Source organism: Magallana gigas, chromosome 1 (genome assembly GCF_963853765.1).
Source record: "Magallana gigas chromosome 1, xbMagGiga1.1, whole genome shotgun sequence".
NCBI lineage: Eukaryota > Metazoa > Mollusca > Bivalvia > Ostreida > Ostreidae > Magallana > Magallana gigas.
In genome coordinates this window covers 65,894,996-65,920,462 of record NC_088853.1, presented here as the reverse complement: position 1 = coordinate 65,920,462, position 25,467 = coordinate 65,894,996, and the positions used below count along the sequence as shown (strand labels likewise).

Below are 25,467 nucleotides of genomic sequence, written 5' to 3'. Positions count from 1 at the left end.
TTTTAACAATCTCGACAACTGCAATCAATTGTTTTTGATCAGCGCAATACAAACATGATACGATTGGGTACTCGTTTTGAAAATATAGACCATTTACCATTTTCTGTATAAATGTCATTATTTTGTAAGGTTGAGTTGAATCTTTAAACTTTTCTCTTGAAAGTTCAAAAACATCAAAATAAATCCTGACCATGATCGATTCCAGTGCATAAGGAAGATAAATACACAAAAAGAGGGAAAAAAATTGACCTTATTCTTAAACAATTCTATCTTCATTCTATACCCTTAATTACTAGAATATCATATCTGTTCTATTTGTTAAGCAACGAGAATAAATATAACCCCCTTTCCAAGAAGAAGTGTGTTTTAGAATTTGAATTATAGCTAATGAAAAGAACAATCCTTAAAACCAGGAAACATGTTGAATAGAGATTTTGTCTAGAAAGCATATCGGGTAAACAGCGTTTTCTAAGTAGCGGTAATTTCTAAAAAGATGTACCGATATCCAAAGAAAACTTCTGTTGCAATTAAAATAATAAAAATAAATCAAAGATTTGTTCAAATTATGTTTACAATAAGCTTAACCTTTTTAAAGGTGATGACATAACAACCATTTGCACTGTATTATTCTTAGGAAATCTTTTCCAAAAAATTTATGTTAATGATTTTGACCAAAAATACACTGTACTCTGTGATCAAGACGAGGATATATTTGGGTAATTTTATTTACAGTTGATTAAGGGCCTTTAGAAGTAAACAAACACTGTCATCATTTCAGAGAAATCTGTACGCATATAATATTGCAATAGATAAAACTCTCTTTGAACGTTTGTATCATTTCATTTCATTTGTAAGCAATGTTATCTGTTTTTTTTAATGAATAGGCAAGTTTGGTATCAGATAAATTGTTTCGTAAAATTCTTTGTTCATTTTACATAAGATATCAGTCAAAACCGATTTTCTGAAAGTCAAATTTCAGGCTTAGGCTAATATTCTTAATGTATGAATAAAAACACCACTATTTTCCACAATCGGTTGTATTTTTAATTACGGCCCTAGCTTTAAAAACCGATGGACCAGCCAAATGGGTAAAATTTAATAAATAATGTATTTGATTTTATTAATAAGGGGTCATTACCTTAAACACAAGTTTGTGCAAATATGTTAAGAATTTTATAATTGATTGATCTAGAATCCAGCAAGTATGCGAGCAGATTCCTTGGTTTTTCTGTTTACGTATCCAATACAACAAACAAAGATGATGGGTTCCTCTGTTTTCACGATACCAAAAATGATGCCAGCTCCATACAAAGCGTCATGAACATCGCTTGTCAAATTGTGGGCCGGTACGTGATATATTACAACACGAGAGAGGGAAACCTGACCCAGAAGCCCACTTATTCAAAGGAAGCATACATTGAACGTTGTGAAGTCGAAGTGTTTGGTTAGTTGATATACATAGAGAATAGTCTAGTCTTTTTTCATTACAGGATAACTTTCTCTATTACCTCATGCAACATTTGCAAAAATAATTGTGTGACAGTTTTGTATGTGAAACATTTTTGTCTTTAAACTGCGTACAATATTTGTTACACATTTTACGAAGTTGGGGAATGATGCGTATAATCTTTTTTAGTATTTAATAAAATCTCAAAATCTAAACCTGATATTCCTTTAATCAATTATTTAGTATATATGTAATCTTGTTTGTATTCTTGCCTAAAAAGGCTGCCCCGAACTTGGCTTCAAAGGACCGTATTGTGACGAACCTTGTCCAAATAATTGTCAATACTGTAACCCCAAAACTGGGGAATGTATTGGAGCCTGCAACCCAGGATACTATGGTGAACAGTGCAAATTCTACGATCGGAGTAATTTTCTTTACTTTTCATGATCAAATGAGCTTTTTTTTCTTCAAAATAATTATTTCTCACATCCTTTAAGTTTTAATTTTTTTTTCATAATTAACGTTGATACCTAGAGAAAATAGACAAATGATAGAAAGTGTACATTTCACTTTTGACACTTATATATCCACAGCTATTTTAATATAACTTTACACAATTGTTTTCTAGGAAATCTAGCCCTACATAAACCGACATTCCAGTCTTCCACATTGTTTAGTACTACTGGAAGTAAAGCTGCTGTTGATGGTCAAAAAAATGACCTGAGTTTGTATTCAGGTCATTGCGCTGTGACATCAGAGCATCAAAACTACGCTCTCTGGAGAGTTGACCTCCTGCAAAGGCGTAAAATTGAAAGGCTTACCTTACAAGCTTTGACTTCTGTTTCCAAATGGGGTTAGTGATTTTTGTGTACTATGATTTTTACTACATGTATATGGATATCACTTTGTTTTATTTTATTTTTGATTTTAACGCGTTTTTGGTTAGTTAAACAAATTCGTATATATACCATATGATTCCCCCACGCAACAATACGATAGGTATTTTAAACGTTTATTTTTTCTTTTAAATTGTGACTTTATAATGAATTATATGCAAATAATCATCATTTAAATTTAAGATATACGCCTTCTTTTTTGTAATGCATACGTTATGATTAGTTTATTGCTTATTTTGTCTTATGTAAGATATAACTTAAAAATATAAATTTGAATACTGCTTACATTTAACTAACGCAAAATCTACGATAAATGCAATTCAAATTTTGCAACTGAATCTAAATGTTTCTTTTTCACATCTTTTGTTAAGTTTTTACCACAGGTTCACTCGAATTAACGTAGCGTCATTAATAACAATCCACTAGCTCTAAATAAAAAAAAGAATTTGAACGATGTTTGCCAATGTTTACATAATATCAGAGTATTAACTAGAGACGAGCTCGTTGCAAGCAACGATTAGGTCTTCCGTCGTAGCTGCGTCATACTTGTGACGTAATATAAAAATTGATACCTGACCATGGTGCAATATTAGATGTATAAACACTGTGTAAAAGAAACAAAGTACATGTATATAAGCAAATACAGATCTTTAAAAGTTGTCTGAAGTTTGAGTCGCCGCATGTTGTTTTTTTGCATGTGCATTTTATTTTGAGAAACTTATCGAATCATCATAATTGACTCAATATACACAGAATATGGACGACGATTATAATCACACAGTGGGTATGCCCGGTATGAACGTAAAAAGACCAAACATTTTACTCGCATTTTTTATCGAAAGCAAGGGCCAATGAATCTTTTAGAATGTATGCGGAGATCCTGGAAATTTTACAGGGGGTTCTGAAGAATAATTTTGTTTTTTTAGGGGGGGGGGGGGGGGGGGAAGGGGGCATGCGCGGATAAGAAAAATTTTCCTGGGGTGGGGGTTGAGTGTCTGAGTGTCTGACGGTTATTTGAGTTTGCCTGGGGATGTCCGAGGCATTTTTTTGTAATTATATATTGTACATGTAATGGAAAGAAATTTTGCGGGGGTTGGGGTGGGGTCTGGAACCCTCACCCTACTCTTCTAGATTCGCGCATGGGGAAGGCCGATGCCGGTAATTTAACGGTAATTTTAACCATTTTTATTTAATTAATCATTTTCAAAATTATCGGAATTCCAATATTACCTTTAAACGCAGTTAAAACTTAAAATACGAACCATTTAGTCTCGGTGAGTATTCGGCCAACATGCGTCCGCGTACGAAAGAAATGGCAATATTCAAGAAATTTGGATGGACGATCTGGGTCCTAGGTCGTCCATCCGATTCTTTTTCAGACTAAGAGCTACAGAACTGCACTTAGAGAATGTCAAACTGATTATGTCAATTTATTTTGTCTCAAAGAATCAGTTTTTTTAATAAAGTTTTATCTTAAAAAAAAGAAATCGGGCACAATTTTCAATGTTAGCATTTTACAATTTAAAGGTCTAATCAAATTTTGAATGAAGTTTCAAGATACTACTCTTCGTTGTTTTATACGAAATATTGCGTGGAAAAAAGATTTACATCGCATATATATTATAGTACTAATTTCTTCTCTTTTTTATTTACATCAAAATAAATCCAAGAAAAAATCTAAATATTTATTTTTCCTTTATATGTGTTAATGAAAACGTTGATCAGCAAGGGCCGGTTCTATGTAGTGCAAGCACCTACTTAATAGATTGTTACACGGATCTACCACGATGACAAATATCGAAAAGGCAATATTGTGGGTGAAGGATGAAAGTGTAGTTTGTTTTTTAGGTTTATTTTTTATAATTATATTTATCTGGATCAATTTGGTCTGTTGGTTTGTTTTGTTTATTGAAAAGGGGAATAAAGAAAATGAGTAATTTCCGATATGAAGTCAAGCATATATTTTCATATTATCATTGACTTAAAACATGTTGGAAAAAAGAAATATTGCATCAAGCAGTTAGTTATTATGCGCAGATCATGCATTCCTCTATGGTTTTCACAATTGCATGTATCAGTTACTACACGTATTTGCTTACGGAGAAATAAATTTCCAAAGAGATGATATAGTTATCAGTTAAGTTCCAGATTGTCTTCTGCACATGCAAGCACGTGTGTAATCCTGATTTAAAAATAGGTATAATGTCCGGGGAGGGGGGGGGGGGGTCATCGCAACAAAATTGTGTATAAGCGTACTAGAGTGTACATTGTTAATTAATAATTGATGTTGAATTGTTATTAACAAACAAAATCATAAATTTATAATTACAAACACTAAAATGCCAGGGAGTTCTGCTGGACGCGATTCCATTTGTCTTCAATTAATAAAGTGTAGGGATGCCCGCCTACTTAATACATATGCTCACGCGTCAACAGATTAAAAATGACTGTATTTTGGATTTATAAATCGTTCTAAAACATTCGATCTGATATATCGTTGTTAACAATTCAAAACTTTGAACGATTAAATTTGTTTTTATACCTAGTACCCCGACCCTCACGGAAAAATCCATTCAGATCAATGGAAATTTCATTTACAAGACTCCGCGCCAGAATCAGAATGTCTCATTCATTAATTTTTTCGTAGTTATATTGGACGAGTCCAAAATAGGAATTTTAAGACACATCATACAATGTGAACATATGCCATGAATGCAGTTTACTTTGCGTCTATTTTCTTATTTTGAGAGTCCTTTTTATCATGTTTATCATGGCTTGAAAATGACGGAAGGCCCTTGAATGTTGTTATCTTTATGCAGGCACGTAGCATCCTTTTTGAAAGTGGGGGGGGGGGGGGGTAGACTCATCCAAAAAATCTTGAAAAGCAAAAAAAAAAAAAAAAAAAGACTCCCAAAATCTTCATAATCCTTATCCGCGGGGGGGGGGGGGGGTCTGGCGTAGTATGTATATAACTTCAATTTCAATCCTTATTTCCTTATTAAGGTCTTCCGTTTCCAACGGAAGACCTTTCTATTATTGTGCGGGGAAAAAAATTAAGATTATTCTTATTTTTCTTTTTTCTTTTTTGTTTCCTAGACGCGAACTTTGAGGCTTCATATCTTGCTCATTTCTGAACGGTTTTTGCTCAAATTTTCAGGGCTAATGTACTTTACTAAACACTATCTTAAGCTGTTCATAAAATGTAGAATTCCCTTTCCCTTAAAGAGTTATTCCCCTTTTAAAATTTTTTAGGGCCTTTTGTTTCCAGACAAAGGCTCCGAGACTATGATAGCAGGGAATGGGAATCCAACAAATTTGAATAACAGAGACATTGTAGTTGTGCACATCTGTTTTTGTTTTTAGATTACGTTTTTTATTTAGGAAAAGGTAGGGGGTCAAAAAACAGGATTCAAAAAAGTGCAAAAATTTAGACATGTTTTCCTGTATATCTTTTAAACGAAAAATATTTTGTTAAGACATGTAGAATAAAAGTTGTGCAGAATATCAAGGGCTTTCATTTGACATCAATAAAAAAGGGCTGGCCCCTTAAATTAAGGGCCAATGGCCCCTAAAAGTTTTTGCTTAATAACTCAAAAACGATTAGGATTTTGACATAGCTGTCGCTGGAAAAGTTGTTTGTTGGGATCTCATGAAAGTTGTTTCAATGTTATTTTGTAAGTGATTTGTGTAGTATGAGTGTAAAAAGCTTTACATGTTAGCATGTACCTGTTTTCATTTGACAAGTTAACGAAAGACTTTGTGCGTACAACTGGCATGAAGTTACCGCAGAAAGTATGCTGGTTTATACAGGAGGCATTAATTCACAAGAATTTTTTTTTTTTTTTTTTTAGAATACATGCTTTTTTTAGGAGTTTAAGTCATTGTTGTTAAGTTCTTATGGTGCACAATCCTTAAAAACGGGAATTGGAAAACAAAACATTCTTTTTTCCTTTCTAGTAAAACACAAAGTATGGAATTAAAAAAAATATATGCATTACCTTTTTCCTATAAACACCATGCATTTAAAATCTACCTTGAATCAGAGCTGTGTGTGTGTACCATTACGTAAGCTCTCCCTCACCCGCGGCCGAGAAAATTGGTCACCGTGGTCGCGGCTGGACTACCTAGCGGTCAGTGGTTATCTAATACACGAGAGTTGCGTTTCTCATGTACGAGTTTATTTTTCCGCGAACTCAAAATTTTTTTTTAATTTTGATTACACATATTTTTTTTGGATTAAACGATTGGGTGTCAATAAAGAAATCGTTCAGTTGAGTTATAAAAGCAATGTCATTCTCAATCTAAAGCAATAATAAACATAGATCAATTCTGGGTTTTTATTTTAAAATAAAGAACTTCTATTTGATAGAGTAAGGTCATTATACTGCAAACTTTTCAAATCTTCCTGGGTTCTGAGCTGTGCGTGTCTGTTCGTTGTACTTTTACGTAATATATCCTTCGCCCACGGTCGAGGAGATCAACCACGGCTGCACTACGTAGCGGTAAGCGGTTATCTAATACACAAGATTCGCATACCGCTACGTACACTTGCATCCACATGAACGTATTTGAGGTAATATAGCCGTAAATACAAGAACTGTTTTAATTTTATGTTATAAAAGTTTGTCCATCTTGTATTTATTTAATTAAACATTTGAGTGTAAATGAATATTTACGAACAATATTTCTCCAAATCGGAAACATCGTCAGACATAAATTTATGGTTGGTTTGTTTATCTAAAATATTTTAAAAACTGTACTATTAATGTTTGAAATCAACACCCCCCCCACCCCAAAAAAAAAAATAAACCATTTCTCGCACATGGCTGAGGAGATCCGGTGCGAGTGGACAAGTTATCCGCGGTCGGTTCGTGTTCATCTACATGTACCTTATCACGCGTTCATATTTCATATTTTGCACGGATACAACTATATTTTGTTTTATTTTCAACTATTATATTGGTTAAAGATGAAAAGGTAATTTTTTTTTACTTGTAAAGTTGATTAAGCATTGATTTATACGATAGCGTACAGTGTCCTTTCACGGAGAGTATGCTGGTTTATACAGGAGGTTAAATTCAAAATAAATTGTTTTTTGGAATGAATTATCCTTTTAATTGATTGATTAAAGTCATTTTTCTTAAGTCGCTATAGTGCACAATCCTAAAAAAAGCGAGAACAAAAGATGTAAACATTCGTCTTCTTATCTGGTACGTAAAACGCGAATAACGGAATTAAAAGGGAATCTTTGTAATACGTGTTAATTATTCTACTACGTGCATTTTAAATCCATCTAGGACCATAGCTGTGTGTGTGTGTACGATTACGTAAGCTTTCCCTCGTCCGCGGCCGAGAAGTCGATAGCCATGGTCGCGGCATGACTACCTAACGGTCAGCGATTATCTAATACACGAGACTTGCGTTTCTCATATATGAAGTTATTTAGCTGCAAAGTCAGATATTTTTTATTTAGATTACCCAGAGAAGTGTATTTTTGTTAATTTGTATTAAATGATAGTGTGTCTATTTAGAAATCGTTCATCTATAATGAAAGAATTGTCATTCTCAATCCGAAGTAATATCAAGCATTAATCAAATTTGGGTTATAAGTTACAAGAAAAAAATTCTGTTTGATTGATTAGTCATTGTATTGCTAAAATTTTATTTCCCCCGAGTTCTGAGCTATGTGTTTGTTGTGATTTTACGTAACCTAGTCCTCGCCCGCGGCCGACTACTCGCCACTACTTTTAGGTCAGTGGTTGTATTATACACAAGATTCGCGTGTTTGAGTTTATATAGCCGCACAACAATAAGTTTTTTCATATTTCGTTAATGAAGTTTGTTCAACTTATATTAATTTAATCAAACAAAAAAGTGTAAATTAAGAAATTGTTCTTAAAAATAAATAAAAAACGATATCATTCCAAATCAGTAACATCGTCAGACATAAATCAATTGTGGGTTTGTAAGTCTAATATATTCTGAAATCTGTACTAATAATGTTTAGATTAACAGCAAAAAACACAAAGATTAAACTGTTATACGAAGATCATCCTTCGCGCATGACTAATGAAATCGTTAGCGAGTTGACAATTTTACCTAATTTCAGGGTTTAGATTTGACCGTCGCTGGAAAAGTTGTTTGTTGGGATCTTATAAATGTTGTTACAATGTTTCTTGTTTGTTTGTGTGTCTGTGTGTGTAATATGAGAGTTAAAAGCCTTGGATGCTTTCACGCACCGAGCTGTTTTTATTTTGCAAGTTAACGAAAGTCTTCTTGCGTACAACTGTCATAAGTTTAACACAGAGATTGGCCTTTTATACTGGGTGCTTCAATTCAAAACTTTTTTATGTGTATAAATGCTTTTAGTGTGGTTTTAAGTCATACCTGTTAATTTCTAATTGTAATTACCTTAAAGATAGAGAGATACAGAATATATCAACTTTTGCTTTCGTTTCTAGTGAAACACAAAATACAGATTAAAGAAGTCTATTAGTTACACATTTAAGCTATCAAGCTTCTATTTGCTATCAGAGCTACTTGTATGTAAGTGTGAACTGTATGTAAGCTGTCCCTCTCCGGTGATCAAGAAGGTTGGTTGCCATGGTCGCAGCTGGACTAAGTAGCGCTCAGCGATTATCTAATACTCAAGGATCGCGTCTGTTGTTGAAGAAATGTTCTTGAGGGTCTAATAAATGTCGCCGCAATGTTCTTTTATTAGGTGTGTAGTTGAACTGAGTGTTAAAGTTGCAATTATAAACATGTACCTTTTCCCATCTGACGAAAGGATTTTGCGTACAATTTACGTGAAGTTATTACCACTGACGGTGTTCTAATTATTTGGGTGTCCTGATGCATTTGGAAAACGTTGGGTTATATACCAGTATAAGTCATTTTCTGTGAAGTTCCAACAGTGATTAATATGCTAAAACGAAAATAATAGTTATTATACAGACTGCATTTAAAATAAAAAAGGTATTTGAGCTTTCTGTGTGTGTGTGTGTGTGTGTGTGTGTGTGTGTGTGTGTGTGTGTGTGTGTGTGTGTGTGTGTGTGTGTGTGTGTGTGTGTGTGTGTGTGTGTGTGTGTGTGTGTGTGTGTGTGTGTGTGTGTGTGTGCGTGTGTGGTTCTGCCAAACTGGGGGCCTGCCTCAGATACGCAAGTCGTAAAATGGGGACCTCAAATAGTCTGGGGACTTGATTTAAGTCCCCATATTTTTTTATTGCTTAAATAATAAAAATAGCATGTTCTAAACCTAAAAAATATCGAAAAGTATCTAGTCCCATTTTCGGGTTTTCATCAGACATGTGATTACACAGATACCGTGCGGATTGTAGTTGCCATCTTCACTTACGCACCTCTGACGATACACATATTCGAAATGCGCATGCGCGTGTGTATAGAAAACGGAAATGCTATTTTGTTGAAGCGGGGGAAAAGTATGTCGAGAAGAAGTCGGAGGGAACGGGGAAGGCCAGGTCAACATGGTCAAAGAATCATTGACCGGGATGCCTTTTATATTAAAGAAACTCCGAGTAAAGGTATGTTGATTACATGTTTCGATGACATTTGTGATGTAAACTTGAAATACGATGTGCTGTGGAAGAGGGGGGGGGGGTACTCGCACTCGGTGATTTTCTACCATAACGATTTGCTATAACATTAGAAATGAAAATCTTATTAAGACGGGTTGTATAGTGAACTTTCCGAGAAATGCACAATGTATACTTTTTAAAATCCCCTTGCAAATCATGAAAGGAATATCTTTGTGCATAACGCTCAAGTGCGATCCAGGATTTTTTCTCGGTTGTATGCTAGGCCTAGTTTTCCCTGGGGTTGGGGCGGAGGGTTCCAAGGCATACATTTGGTCATCTTACTGTGTAAATTTAAGAAATTTTAATTTTCCAGGGGGGGGGGGAATAGGCCTAAGAAATTTATTTAAAACGTTTAAAAATTGTGAACATACCACATCTATCTATAGTTTGTCCAAATATATTGATGCAGTACATTTGGACAGTTTTTAATAGAAATACACATACCTGTGATAAAGGTGCAATTGAAATAGATGAAAGGGAAAATAGTCAAGATAATTTAATTGAAACAATATCATTTGTCACTCAGAAAAATTCACAGGAACAAAACTTATTTCTTATGGCTTATACAGCTCCAACACAATCTCCTGATTTAGCTATACTGGCGTGCGAACAGTTGTCGCTGAGTACTTTTTCTCGCAAGTACATTGTGAAGTCATTTTATCAAAACAAAAAATAATACCGGTATATATGAAAAATGATGTCGCAATGTACTGGCGAGAAATGGTACTTGGCGAGAATTGGTCGCACGCCAGTATAGCTTCTAAAACTTATGTAGATAATAAAGCTATTCAGAATAGCTTGGTTTAGTTATTTTGACATACAATTTTCATATATGTGTATTTTTTTCAGCATGTAAACTAAATCGCTTTTTAGAGCAGTGATAGTTTTCAACTTTGAACTGTGTCTGTAAACAATGCAATGTAAGGATTACGGGTACTCATCAATTTGTGTTTCTTTCATAGACTTTGCATTCAAACTTCTAAAAGTTTTGGGGCAATTGTATAATGGCCTCCCAGTTACTTCTTGCATGAAATATAAAGAAGGTCAGTTATGGTAAACAAGATAATTATAGGACCAAATGGGGAATGTTGACATCCATTCGGAAGTCACTTTAAATACCTCACAGAATTTTCAACATTATCATGCGGGTCACTTTGCAGTACAAAATCCCCATAGACATCATATTTTTTAGCTGTGTGTTGAAACCTGATAAGCTAGTGGGGGTGTTTCAAAGGAGAAAACTTGGAAATTTTTCATACTGTTGAATGAATGTCATTAGTTTTGAACCCAGAGGTTTTAACAAATATCAAGTAAATAAGCAAAATGTGAATCAAGGATATCTTTAGACAGAGATAACAAATCTAATGTTAAAAGCATGCACTGATCACCTTTGACCTTCAATTGTATTTAAAAATCTCATTGTTAACAATATTTTTTAGTTCCTATTGAGATAAATAAAATAATTATATATTTAGTGAAATAAAAACCGTTGCAAACTAGTTTTTTTAATCTCATAAGATATGTAACACTTTCATTGATAACAATACAGCATACATCCTATTTATTAGCTTTTATTTAGTGTTTCATTTAAATGAATTGAACACAATTTGTAATGGATTCAATTATTTGCCGATCATCGGTTTGTAAGAGACAACCGATTGAACGATTAATCAATATTATCATTTCCAACCAATTTGACAACACTAGAAGTGATGGATCATGACCATGCAATCCCGCTGGTTTGAATCAAATTGCACAAATAAAAATATATTTTTTATGGTTCTCAACTCTCAGAAAATAATGACGAGACTATAAATTCTGCGGAGGGGGCTTCTTGCGATTTAACGCGGATATTAATTCCTCCATTTAATTAGTAATCTATGGTATTTGGGCAAGGGAAAGAAAGCTTGCCAGGCGTTCTTCATGTTTTTGGACCGAGCCCAAATATCGCCCATATTTTAAGACGTTATCATGTATTTTGTTTATCCTGTAACATAATATCACATTTTGCATCTCAAATAAGCTTAATTCGTCAGATTTTGCTGCCTATCTGCAGTTGAAACCATGACACCATGGCGTAAACCAAGCAAGAAAAATGATGTCATAGTGTATTTGAACGTTAGTTAAATGCATGAGGCTATATTGGGGCATTTACCGAATATAGCTTTGGTTTATTGGGTTACCTTTATTTGGTCAATGCAAGAAGTAGTTGCAGGATAAAATATTTTAATTCAATTTGATGGTTTACATATTGATAGGTCCCATGTTGATCTCAAGGGTCTAGAAACCCTAAAAATGTTTAGAAAAAAGTCAGGAAACAATGAAATTATCTTGGGAACTTTGTAAAAATATATAGGCCCTAATGATTAAGTACAACAAAAATATTCTGCAAAATAATTTAAATTTAAGGAAAAAATGTTTTCCACACATTAGACCAATCCTAAAAATTGTTTATATCATTAACAATTAGATACAATAAAGTGATTTTGAACTAGGTTGCATTGGAATAAAATCTTTTTTTTTTTTTGTATAATTTGAGGAACCCATTCTTGTATATAATTTTAAAATTGATCATTTTACTACATAAAATAATAAAATGTTTGTCAGATGCCTAAGGGGCTGTTAAAATGCAGAGTTTGTCAGATGCCTAAGGGGCTGTGAAAAATGCAGTGATATCATGATTCTGTTAATTTGTGAAGGTATAAATAATTTCTTAACCTAACAATTTGTACATGGAAACAGTCTGTCAATATTCCAACATTCGAATTCTATTTAGTATTTCTGAGTATAGTTTGAACTTGTTTGTAATTGTGAAATTCAATGATTTTAGGGTTTGTATTGAGACTTTGTTTTATGATAAAGATAGAAGAGAACAACTGATTGTGTTTAACAGGGTTAATTTTGGGATAATTCAAAACACCCTAACTAATGTTTCTACATCTACAGTTTCTTGAGTGTAAGCTTCTGAATTAAAATCTGAATGGATAATCATAAACCTCAAAATCCGAAAAAGCTAGACCATTATTTTGTAACTCGCAAAAGTTGGCAACCACATGTCTCTTTTAGCGCACAATTTCATTTTTTAATTTGCATACAGCAAGTATATCTTGTAAATTTCAACCCCTAATGGAAGTTCTTTATTTATTTTCAGGAAGAGGTGTATTTACAAAGAAAGAATTTGGACAAAATGAATTCCTATTACCGTATGAAGGAGAGTTATTAGAGAAAGAACCAGATGTAGATGACACATATATTTTTGAATTTACATTCAAAGGAAAGCCTTTTTGGTAAGAAATTTTTGCTGCTTAATTTGTACATCATGTTCACCATGTTTTATTGTTTATGTTAAGAATACAAGGGCTTGGTTGTTGGAGAATGAGTTTCTAGATATTTGTTGAAGGAAAAATTGATTAAAATTGGTAATCTAAGGTGTATGTATTGCAATAGATAAATTCACTGAAAACCCCAGTCTCAATCATGTTAAAAAGTATATTCAATGTAAATTAGAAAAGTAAAAGGACGACACCCGCCGTCTTGGATTTATAGGAGGTCCTCACTTCAAGCTAGTGATAGGAATCGGTGAGATTTTCATAATCAATAATCGACTCTCTGCAACTAACTTATTATCGATAATAATCAAAATTTGTCATATTTCTTAGTTAAGTGTTAAAAAAATGTAAAGAAACAAGATACAATTAACTGACTTGTTAATAGGCCTTTGATATTTCAATTCATTTAATATTTCTTGCCATAAAAATGCTGTATTCAAAAGATGTTCTTAAGTAGGTAGACGGTTCAACACTCAATTTCTTGAAACAAAAAAATGTCCAAACAAGAGATTGTGCTTTATTTCACGGGTAGGGATAGCGCACGTCTGACATATCAGCCATTTTTAAACCGCAGCTCCTTTTTGGTGTATTGATAGTTCGGGTCTCAAATATTCTGCTATATGATATGCGCTTGTCGAGAGGGAAATAAAAACCCAACCAATTAATTGTAATGAAACTTTTTATAATCGAGCACTTAGAATGCGGTAATAATCTACTAATTTTAGATTATAATCAATGATTAGAACATCACTTATCAGTCTACTTCAACATATGTTTTTAAACAAGTTCTATATTAATATCTCCAACGATTTCTGATGAGATCTAGGTGGGAAAATGATCAAATGAATTATCCCTATCGTCTAACTACATCTGTCTGTCGCATAATAAACACATTGTTCCAAAATGGACTAGATACTTGCCAAACTTGTCGAAAGCAATAGGAAGGTTACTTTTGAGTGACGTAAATTCTCCATATAATCACTGAGATGTTCTGAAAACGTATGATAAATCCAGAGAGAGCAAAAATCTGAGGGCTGTGTGAGAAACCTCTTGTTTATTGTATTTTTTTGGATCTCCTCAGTGTTTACATGGATATAGTTTGCATCAACCTCCGTTGCTTTCAATAAGTCTAGCGAGTATCGTAATGTATCAGAAAATCTTTACCAATACACAGCCCTAGTGAACTGTGATTATCTAGCTCTAAAAATGTTTCAGTATACCCTTTTACGTATATAAAGCCTTGTTTTTATATTTTATTACATACACATATATATGTAGAACTTATGAAGTGATTTGCAATTTTAGATATTTTGTCTTCATATCTTTCACTGTGACAATACCAGTTATGCAAGGTTCAAATTTATGTTGCTTATTTTATTTTCATCAAGGGTTGATGCTTCAAAAGAAGATGGATCATTTGGACGTCTGTTAAATGATGATCATATCCATCCAAATTGTAGACCAAAAGTGATGGAGATTGATGAAAAGCCAGTCATTTGTTTTTTCTCTCTAAGGCCATTATCCTCTAATACAGAACTGGTATATGACTATGGCCCAGGCAACATCTATCCTTGGAGAGGAAAGGTAATTACTCCATTGCATATGTTGATTGTGGAAGTTTTTGTGATTTAATAGTCGATGAAAGATTTTCACATGTTGATGTTTAAATTTGTATGTATTTTACACTTTAAGTAATCAAAATTATACCCACACTTTGTAAAGAATGTTATTGTTGTTACCCCTGTTAGTCTGTCTGTCAATCTTTTTTTTGAAAATCTTGATATTGCTTGCTCTTACTGTCTGCACTGTTTCTGAGAAGGCAACTTTTAAACCTTTGATATGCCTGACGTCATAAAGTCAGGCAAAAACTACTAGGGATGGGACGATCCACCGATGCACCGGTGCATCGCGGTATTTATTTTGACGATATTTGGATCGATACATTTACCATTAATACAACGATACCTTACCGAACTTTTTTTAATTTTTCAAAAATATCCGAGCTTCATATATTGGCTATTTTTAGTCCGCGCGCCTAATATGAAAGTACAAAGATGGCGGAAAACCTCGTAAAGTTGTCAAAACTGTTAGGAAGCTAAATATGGAGTGTGGAAAACTTTTGGAGTACTTGTTTATGAAAAACTAGTGTACACGAGACTAAAGTAATTTGTAAATTGTGCAACGCTCATTATGAATATAACAAAATAACTTTGGACATGCGGTAATACATCGGCAGGTTGAATAAATTTTAAACTGTTATTCATGTTTTCATTTAATTGCAATGTATCGTGATATGTATCGTATCGCACCTCATGTATCGTGATATGTACCGAATAGGCTCAGTACAGTATCGTCCAAGCCCTAAAAACTACCAGATATAGCATGTGGCCTTCTTTTTTTGCTGTCCAATGACAACATATATTTTTTTTCTGTAGATGTCCAAAAGAGATGCATGTAATACACATCCTTAAAACGTTTTTCATTTTTTGTGCATTATATTCTGTTATTTGTTTTGTTACAGGTTGTAACTCGTTATCATTAGACTACTGTGGTATTATTTGAATTTGTGAGGGCCAATTTTCATGAACTATGGGTTATTGCTCATTTGTGGGGATGAAATTTCATAGATGCATCGGTTTTCAGTTTAAGTATGATGACTTACCCAGGTACTCTTTCAAAATGTGTTTTCGTCAAGAGTGTAAATTTGTGGGGGAGTGCTACACACAAATACTACAAATATTTAGCCACCACAAATTCTAATGATTTCACAGTACTTGTCCTTTGGAGTAAAGTCAATCTATATACAATCTAGACTGTCTTATGTGACAATCCAACATTAATCATTATTAACTTAGTACATTGTTTCAAATAGATAAAATATTATGTACGGTATCTTTTATCTTAAAACTAGGATTTAATTATTAGCTGTATTTTAAAATTCATGGCCATTAGGCCACATAAAATTACTTTTTAGATTCTCATCCCCGCCCACCTCTCTGAAAATGACCCGCTCCAGTGTATTTCAGGGAAAAAATATCAAGCTCGGCACATACAAACATTGCAATGGCTGCTTAACATGGATAAACGTTCGATTCCAGTCATGTTTTTATAATAAAGATACAAATGTCTTTCTGCATGTGCAGTTAAGTTGAAATTAAAAGATTACAAATGGGTTTGTATACTCATATTAGCATTAACAATTTAAATATTTCAGGAATAGAGCAGTTGTAATTTCTAGGACATGAATGGTGAAAATAATAGTTTTTAAAAGATTATATAAAATAAATCCACCCACCCGCCCCATTATTTAATCCAAATCAAGATGAGAATCTAGATACCGAGGGTTCCACTTAATCTTATAGTCAATTTGCCCGAGAAAAATTATCAGATTAACCATGCAATTATAAGATTAGCCGGTTTAGCATTTTTGTTGTCTTTGATATTGGTATAGAATAAGATATAACTTGTTTCAAGACATAATATATCAATGAAAAATATGTTATGTGGGTCTTGATATGGTCGCATAAGACAGAGAGTTGCTATGGCAGTCTAGACTGTATATGACAATTTGAAAGCTATATATGCAGTAGCAGTCTAAATCCTGCTGAATTTAAAGTTTTTAAGCATTGTGAAGAGTTTTTTTTTTCTTTTGATTATATTTGCATGAGTTTATTTATTTCATCTGATTAACCAATTGCTCAATTTTGAATTGTTTCCATCATGTTGAGTAACATTACAACTTTGGGGACTTGCACAATAAATATAGAATACACTAAACTGAGGACTTAATACACACGGTAAAACTTGAGGATTGGCACATAAATATAGTATACACTAAACTGAGGACCTAATACACATGGTACAACTTTGGGGACTTACACATAAATATAGTATACACTAAACTGAGGACCTAATACACACGGTACAACTTTGGGACTTACACATAAATATAATATACACTTAACTGAGGACCTAATACACACGGTACAACTTTGGGGACTTACACATAAATATAGTATACACTAAACTGAGGACCTGATACACACGATACAGCTATGGGGACCTGCACTTGAATAAGCTGTGTTATGTACCAGGTAATTAACTAGTTACCAATTATCACCCTTGATATAAATCCCTCCAGTTCATTTTAAGTTTTGTCAGTTTAATCAGTTACCATTAAGACATGTAAAAAAGATTCAGTTGTCCACTTTGTTGTATTGCAAGCATACAGCTGCTATTAGAAGTCATACATACATGTCCATTTACAATAAATTGTGTAACATTGAAAAAAATGGAAAAAGTAATGAAGAATAAAGACTTCAGGGATTTACCGGTATATTCACAACTAATCGATTGCTTGGGGCACGTAAAATCTTATTAGAAGCAAGTGAAACTAGGAACTTCATTGACCAATTGGTTAAGTGAAAATTTAAATAAAAATATTAATAAAATATATTTTGTCAGCTTCAAAATAAACTTTCACTATACAACTTTGCAATCGGATACTCAAAAAGACCCCTGTCGATTTTAGATATTCGGATACTCAAAAAGACCCCTGTCGATTTTAGATAAGTCCTCTTTATTAATTTACATAATTAGCTATTAAATTTGATTTTTTCTTACCATGCCAGTTAAATAAATAAAGCCCTCATCTTATAATTATGTTGCATTCTTTTTTATAAAACTGTTTATCGTGATTGGTTAGACAACCTTAATTAATTTTATTTTTGTCCAAAAGTGACATACATATATTCTTTTTTTTTAGTTCGGAATGCTACGGAATCACCAGAAAAACTCAACAGCAGTGTACCTAGGAATGCCACAGATTCTCTAGAAAAACCTGACAGCTGTGTACCTGGGAGTGCTACAGATTCTTCAGAGAAACCTGACAGCAGTGTACCCGGGAATGCCACATATTCTCCAGAGAAACTTGACAGCAGTGTAGCTGAGAATGCCACAGATTCTCCAGAGAAACCTGACAGCAGTGTTCCTGGGAATGCCAAAGATTCTCCAGAAAAAGTTGACAGCAGTGTACCTGAGAATGCCACATATTCTCCAGAGAAACTTGACAGCAGTGTACCTGAGAATGACACTGATCCTCCAGAGAAACTTGACAGCAGTGTACCTGGGAATGCCAAAGATTCTCCAGAAAAAGTTGACAGCAGTGTACCTTGGAATGCCACGGATTCTTCAGAGAAACCTGACAGCAGTGTACCTTGGAATGCCATATATTCTCCAGAGGAACTTAACAGCAATGTACCTGTGAATGCCACAGATTCTCCAGAGAAACTTGACAGCTGTGTACCTGGGAATGCAAAGGATTTTCCAGAGAAACCTGACAGCAGTGTACCTTGGAATGCCACGGATTCTCCAGAGAAACCTGACAGCTGTGTACCCGGGAATGCCACTGATCCTCCAGAGGAACTTGACAGCCGTGTACCTGGGAATGCCACAGATTTTCCAGAGAAACTTGACAGCTTTATACACCATGATTTTGTTGGTGATGATGCTGAGTTTTCTTTTTCGGATTCCAATGATTCTCAAATCTGATTATTCACCTTCAGAAGATACTGATCAGTAAGTAGACACTTTAAAAAATGGAATTTTGCAGATTCTTTTTTTTCTACCTGATCATTATTTACAAGAATAGGTTCTGTAAGTCTATAAAGGATTGTATAAAAATAAGAGTATAATTAATGATTTGAATTTTATACAGAATTGGGTTCATCAGTCTTAATTTGTTGTTTAGTAATCACTATAAAAATTAACATACCTATAGCAAATTCAATATTATTTATATTTATAAATTTATTGGTTAAAGTACACCAGTACTTAACTTTTTAGAAACAGAGTTTTGCTATTTGTCAGATGGAATTAATGCAATTCCTTTTTATAGGGGTTCTAGTGATACAGATGACAATGCAGTTTGTTCCTTGCTACATTTAAAAGATTCATCCAATCCTTCCGATTATGTCAGTGACAGTAATGATTCTGAGAAAAGTATTGATGTTCCAATATCTATCCCTTTTGAAACTAGGTATGTACAAAAACAAGAATATACTGTAGATTCCTTATTTTCAGCTAATACCCTGATCATCCGTCACTTCTGGTCTGCTAAAATGGCATTTTTGGAAAACTGTTTTAAAAAAATTTTAAATTAAAAATTTGGATTTTTTTTCTTCATCAAAATATGTTTTAAACTTACCAAATTTGATTATGGGCAGGTTGTCCGTCACTTCTGAATGTCACTGGAAGTGATTCCAACACATTGCAGAGATATTGCCTCTTAAAAATGACCTTTTTTGGAAATCTTAATTCTGCAGTGTTGGGCCAAAAATTAGTCTGAGAAAATTAATATAGTAACTCGTACCAAATCTGATTCAGAAGAATTGTTAATTTGTACCTAGTAAAATGAATTGTTTTATATTAAGCCTTTTAATTTCCAGTTTTTGTTAAGTAATGCATAAAATCATTCGGGCTTTTAGTTAAGCCCTTCTTAAGATTTTTGGATTTTAATAAAGTTATTGTATTTGTTATGATTTTGCCCAATTAAGGTGGATTTATTAAATTTTAGAAATGAAATAATGTCAACATATTAGTTGAACCCTGTCATTAATTCATAATCAAACAGAAAACCTATTTGTTGCTCGCAATGAGATCATGTCTAGTATTTCTTATATTTTTATGAATTTGCTAAATTTAAGTACATCAGAAGTGAACTTTATAGAAACATGAGTTTTGCTATTTGTCAGATTGAATTAATACAATTCCTTTTGATAGGGGTTCTAGTGATACAGATGACAATGCAGTTCATTCCTTGCTACATTTGAAAGATTTATCCAATCCTCCCGATTATGTCAGTGACAGTAATGATTCTGAGAGAAGTATTGTTGTGCCAATATCTATCCCTTTGGAAATTATCACTGTACAGAAAACCAACACAGAGAAAGGAAAGCAGAAATGGGACAAAAAACATGCATGCAAATTTTGTGGAAAATTGTACCCAAAACTGGCTAGACACTTGGAAACAATGCACAAAAATGAAGTTATTGTAGCTAAGGCTCTTTCCTTACCCAAAAACAGTGCCGAAAGAAAAGAAATTTGGAAAACAATAAGAAATGAAGGAGACTGGGATCACAACTTCAACGTTCTGAAAAATGGAACTGGAACATTAATACCGAAGTATAGAGAGCAGAAGACCAGAGCACATAGTGAATTTATACCATGTATTGGTTGCAAGGGTTTGTACTCCAAAACTTCATTGAGTGATCATTTTAAGACATGTGTTAGTAAGCAGACTGATAAAAAAAATCAAGGAGTGAAAGAAGGTCGTTTTTTACTACCTATTCCAGAACATATTAATGGAGGATTTTACAAAGATGTTTTATTATCCATGTCTCAAGATGACATTTATATGTATATATATCGCGATCCACTCATACTGAAATTTGGAAAGCGCCTGTATGAAAATAAGGACATCCAGGAACATACATCTAACCACATCAGCTGCAGAATGAGAGAACTAGGCAGACTAATTGGAGAAGCCAAAAAGACACCTGAATGGGGTATCCAGAAGATTGAGGATTGTTTTAGTCCTGAGAAATTTAACAATGTTGTGTCATGTGTGAAGTCCCTTGCTGGATTTAGTGAAGATACACATATGTATGCAACTCCTTCACTTGCACTGAAAATAGGGTATAGTCTTCAACGATGTGCAAGGATTTATAGATCAGATGGAATTATTGAGTCAGATATAACAAAACAAGAGAATGGTTCAGCCTTTATTCAGTTGTATGAGTCTGATTGGAACGATCTCATCTCTTCCCGCGCGCGACAAACTTTGAGTGAGAAAAAGTATAATGCGCCAAAAATGTTACCTCTATGCGAGGATGTGTACAAGCTTAATTCCTACCTAAAAGAAAAAATCAAAGAACTTTTGATGAAATTGTCGAATGATTCAGCTTTCTACATTGAGCTGGCAAAGATGACGCTATGTCACATAACTCTCTTTAACAGGAAGCGTGGAGGCGATGTGCAGCGTATTACTGTAGACAATTACAAGCAAGCTATTGAAGCACAAAACAGTGTTCCCTACGATGACGAACTTAAATCAAGTTTGTCAGACGTGGAAATTGAGCTTTGTCGTTCTTTGACTCGAATTGAACTCAAAGGCAAACAGGAAAGAAAAGTTGCAATTTTACTTACTCCAGAGATGATTAAATGCATTGATCTCTTAATGCAGAAAAGAAGTGATGCAAATGTATGTGGAAAATATTTATTTGCTAGACCATCACCCTCCACACGAACACTAAGGGCAAGTGACGTATTGAATGAAATATGTGGGAAAATAGAATTGCGCTATGGAAACATTATAACCTATACAAACCTCAGAAAACACATTGCCACAATGGCACAAATCCATGAGCTTAGTGAAAACGGTCAGGATCAGTTAGCCAAATTCCTTGGCCATGACATAAGAGTCCACAGAGAAATTTATCGGCAACCATTGGATATCATTCAAAAAACAAAGATCTCCAAGATGTTGATGCTAATTAACGAGGGGAAAAATGTCACAGAGATGCTCTTTAATAATCAGGGTGAGTTGTTTTCTTTAAATTATGATAGGCTTATAGACAGGAAAGGATTCAGTGTTGTGAATAGATTATTAAAATGAACTCATTTGTTATATTTCAATGGTGATTATTTATTCCTCCTGTGCAAGTTTGATCTATAGACTTTTGATAACATTTGATTTTAGATTTGGTTTAGTATAGTATGTTTATTGTGGACTGTTGTACTGTAAAATTGTGAAATTCACTGGGAGTGGGGCAGGGGTTGGGGCTTTTTCGTGGGGGGGGGGGGGGGGGGGGTGGGGATAAATTTGGCCGTATAGTGAATGACTTTTTTTTAGGTCAATTAATTCACATGGGTACATGTAACATATTGCTGCCATAATTTAGGAATTAACTGCACGTGTGCATTATTAGCAAAACTGAATGTAATAAAAGTTTACCGTTAAAGTCTGCAAGTTTCTTTTAACCAAAATTAAAATTTGGATTAGGGTTTAGACTCCAAAATGAAGCTTAAAATGCAAAAACGAGACCCTCAGCCAGGTTAATCTAAATGATATGGTACTCAGGTGACTGTCAAGGCCTGTAGGCCTCTTATTAGTTAATGAAGGTAAGAATTCTAATTTCTTGTATATATGATATAAGAATTAATGTTCATAACTTACTCTTATCGTTTTTTGATTATTTTTTCCAGAGGAGGTAAAGGAAATTGACGGGTCCTGTGCTGATGAGAGTGATGGAGAAATGGCTTACCAGACTGATAAAGACAGTCTTCATAATAAAAGCGCTCAAGGTCTGTACCCTTATTTCAGTACACATTTATTATTGGTATATTCTCCTTTTCTGGTATATTATAATTCTACTTTAAACTAGATGCATGAAAAAAAAGCAGTTCTCAAGATTAAATGTTGGGTACATTAACAGTCAAGCTTCAGTCCACACAGGGTCATAGTTTTAAACTAAATGTTTCCTGAACAATATGCATCTTTGAAAAACTTTTTACATCTCCCCCATCCATAACAAAACAGTTCCCAACAGATGTATTTTAATTATCATACTGACATTTTTCCCAAGAATATATTTGTTAGAAAATATGTTTCTAATTGAGTGGAAAGATTTCAAATTCTGATTTACAAAAAAAAACCAATTTTCTTAGTTAATTTGTTTTCTTAAAACAAGACAAAAACAAAGCTTAAATACGACTCATGAATATAGTTGATAAACTTCATCACTGGCATTACCATATTTTCTGTCTGCTCATAATGTGAAGAATTTTCAGTCAAAAATCAAGTACATGTCAAGACCATGTAATTTATACAGAAAGTTTTTATATACTTAGTATCTTTCATATTACATATACATGTATGATAGATGCAGATGACAAATTCCTTTTTACTTCTCTAAAAATATTTAGCCAGAATGAGATATGAAATTATGGTACCTGCAAAGTTATTTATTTTACAATCCTTTATCAATGTATGAATACTATTGTATCGCGCGTGTAAACTGTTCTATCGTGCATTAGTCCTATCCTAACGTACAGTAATCTTATCAGGTTTATCGTTATATTTTATCAGTTTCTCCATTTATCCTATCGTGTTAGCTGTATCCTGCCTTTTCGTAAGCAAGCTATTTTATTTTAAAGTTATAAGTCGTTCATCGCTCCGTTAACAATAATATTGGAACAAATTATGCAAATCTTTATCAAACATTCCATCAAATTAACAATATTAAGCTATATGTATTGAAGTTCTTAAGTCGAAAGATATTTTTAAAAAGAAGACATAAGTAACATTTGGAGATGATAGGATAATGTGTACAATCGAAAATTCTTTGGAACAAGATAACATATGTAACTGTATGTCTGACATATTAAATCGTACGCAGAGAGTGTTTTGAATTACTGTGTAAACATTAACTTGCATGTCATCTAATTTGTTTATTTAATTCAATAAAAAAAAATGATAATATTTAGATAGATTATATATTATTAAAGAACACGCATTGTATTTTGATTATTGATAAAGATAATTCATACATCAATTTAGTTTATTTTTCCAATGAATTTATTCTAACGACGCAGCTCGTAATAATTTGACTTTTTTAATAAAATGAAATTCTGCATAATATTTCTTATTTCCTACATTTTCTTTATCAAATTATGCCATTTTCGGGTAAATCGTGAAGATCATATATCGTGATTATTCGTTAATTATGAACATGCATAGTATATCCTTTCCTATGGTGTATAAATCCTATTGTATCATGCATGTATCCTGTTCTATCATGCATTAAGCCTGTCCTATCGTGCGTAAATTCTATCATTTATCTTGTGAAAAAAAATGTTGCGGTACTGTATGTCTTCTTAGTTATTTGCATTTTTCACATTCCAACCATATCATCAACCAATTTATATTGTAAAACTCGTAATTTTAGGGAAAAGGAAAGCACCCTCTGATGGCAGATCTACCGATGAAAATTCTGCAGGCAAACGTCACAAAACACAGAAAAAACCATGGAATCCATCTGAAATGAATTCAGTCAACAAGCATTTTTCCCATTTTATTGCAATGTCCAAAGTTCCTGGCAAGAACGATATCGAGAATGTTTTAAAAAAGGATAAAATCCTTTCCAAAAGAACTTGGAGAAATGTGAAAGATCAAGTGTACAACCTTATCAAAAAACTTTTGTCTTTATTTACTTTGATAATGAAGTAATTACAAGTTCATTATAGCTTGTGGACATCAATTTTCATATATTGTATAAAGCACAGAAGTGTGAGAATTAGCGAATTTGTAGAAAATACTCCATGTATAGCTTTACCAATACATACTGTTGTCATGTTTGTTGCTGTGATGAGCATTCACCTTTGTAAAATAACTAAGGAATAAGGGCCATGATAACTTTAGCTGGAATTGATTAATACAACTGTAAAACTAATATGGTTTTGTGTTTTTAGTTGACATTAACTTGAAATGACAAAAAAAAATTTTCAGATATTTTGGGTATAGATCTTGATTAATTTTAGCATTGTCATTGAAATACAGAGGGATTGGAATAAATATGACAGTGACTGGACATGTAGTTTTAATGAGCAAATTGTGTACCGGTATATCTACCTTCATTGTTGGTTGTATGAATGACTATGGTTACAGTTAGTATTTGTATGAATTATACAATAATTGGTAATTGATTTGATTTGATGTTTGGAAATAGATTTTGACAAATATATAATGTACTAGAAATTAAGAAAATATTTAGTAACTTTGCATACTGCAAATTATATTAATGAGCTAGATTTGCTATATAAAAATTAATTGTACTGTTGATGTGCATTGATGATAGTTGTATGAACAACAGAATGTGTACTGTATTCACAAGAATTGTAGATTTGTTGAAATGTTTTAATGATAGATATAAGAATTGGTTATTTTAATCAAAATGTAGAGAATATGTTGTATGTACATATATATATATATAGTGTTTTACGATTTCGGTTTTGGAGTGAACTGACAGCATTAGTAAACTCTGAATAATTTGAATTTGTAAATTCACAAATTGCACTGATGAAATGTTGGAGAAGTAGATATTGACATATTTCATACTGTTGAAATGAATTACTTCATTGTGG

At 33.2% G+C, this 25,467-nt stretch overlaps 2 protein-coding genes across 2 annotated transcripts in view; both read left to right on the top strand.

The window, feature by feature from the left end:
* LOC136276202 (dentin sialophosphoprotein-like) overlaps positions 1-18,532 on the top strand; it is a 21,339-nt gene extending 2,807 nt beyond the window's left edge. The window contains exons 3-4 of the mRNA XM_066087526.1: positions 18,032-18,420; positions 18,506-18,532. Of these exons, the coding sequence (XP_065943598.1) occupies positions 18,032-18,420; positions 18,506-18,532 (416 nt within the window). The remainder of the gene's footprint in view (positions 1-18,031; positions 18,421-18,505) is intronic.
* LOC109620086 (uncharacterized) lies at positions 12,807-24,553 on the top strand. The gene is made up of 7 exons (XM_066087523.1): positions 12,807-13,224; positions 14,655-14,850; positions 18,032-18,843; positions 19,163-19,303; positions 20,047-21,863; positions 22,531-22,629; positions 24,273-24,553. The coding sequence occupies exons 3-7, from the start codon at positions 18,533-18,535 to the stop codon at positions 24,551-24,553; spliced, it is 2,649 nt and encodes an 882-aa protein (XP_065943595.1). The 5' UTR covers positions 12,807-13,224; positions 14,655-14,850; positions 18,032-18,532.
* Positions 24,554-25,467: the final 914 nt, after the last annotated feature.

Bases quoted from the DNA above. Each gene is read 5' to 3' on its own strand.
- LOC109620086 (XM_066087523.1), top strand. From the start codon at position 18,533: ATGCCACAGATTCTCCAGAGAAACTTGACAGCTGTGTACCTGGGAATG. The intron at 18,844-19,162 runs GTAAGTAGACAC...TCCTTTTTATAG, and splicing joins CCTTCAGAAGATACTGATCA to GGGTTCTAGTGATACAGATG. The intron at 22,630-24,272 runs GTCTGTACCCTT...TCGTAATTTTAG, and splicing joins TCATAATAAAAGCGCTCAAG to GGAAAAGGAAAGCACCCTCT.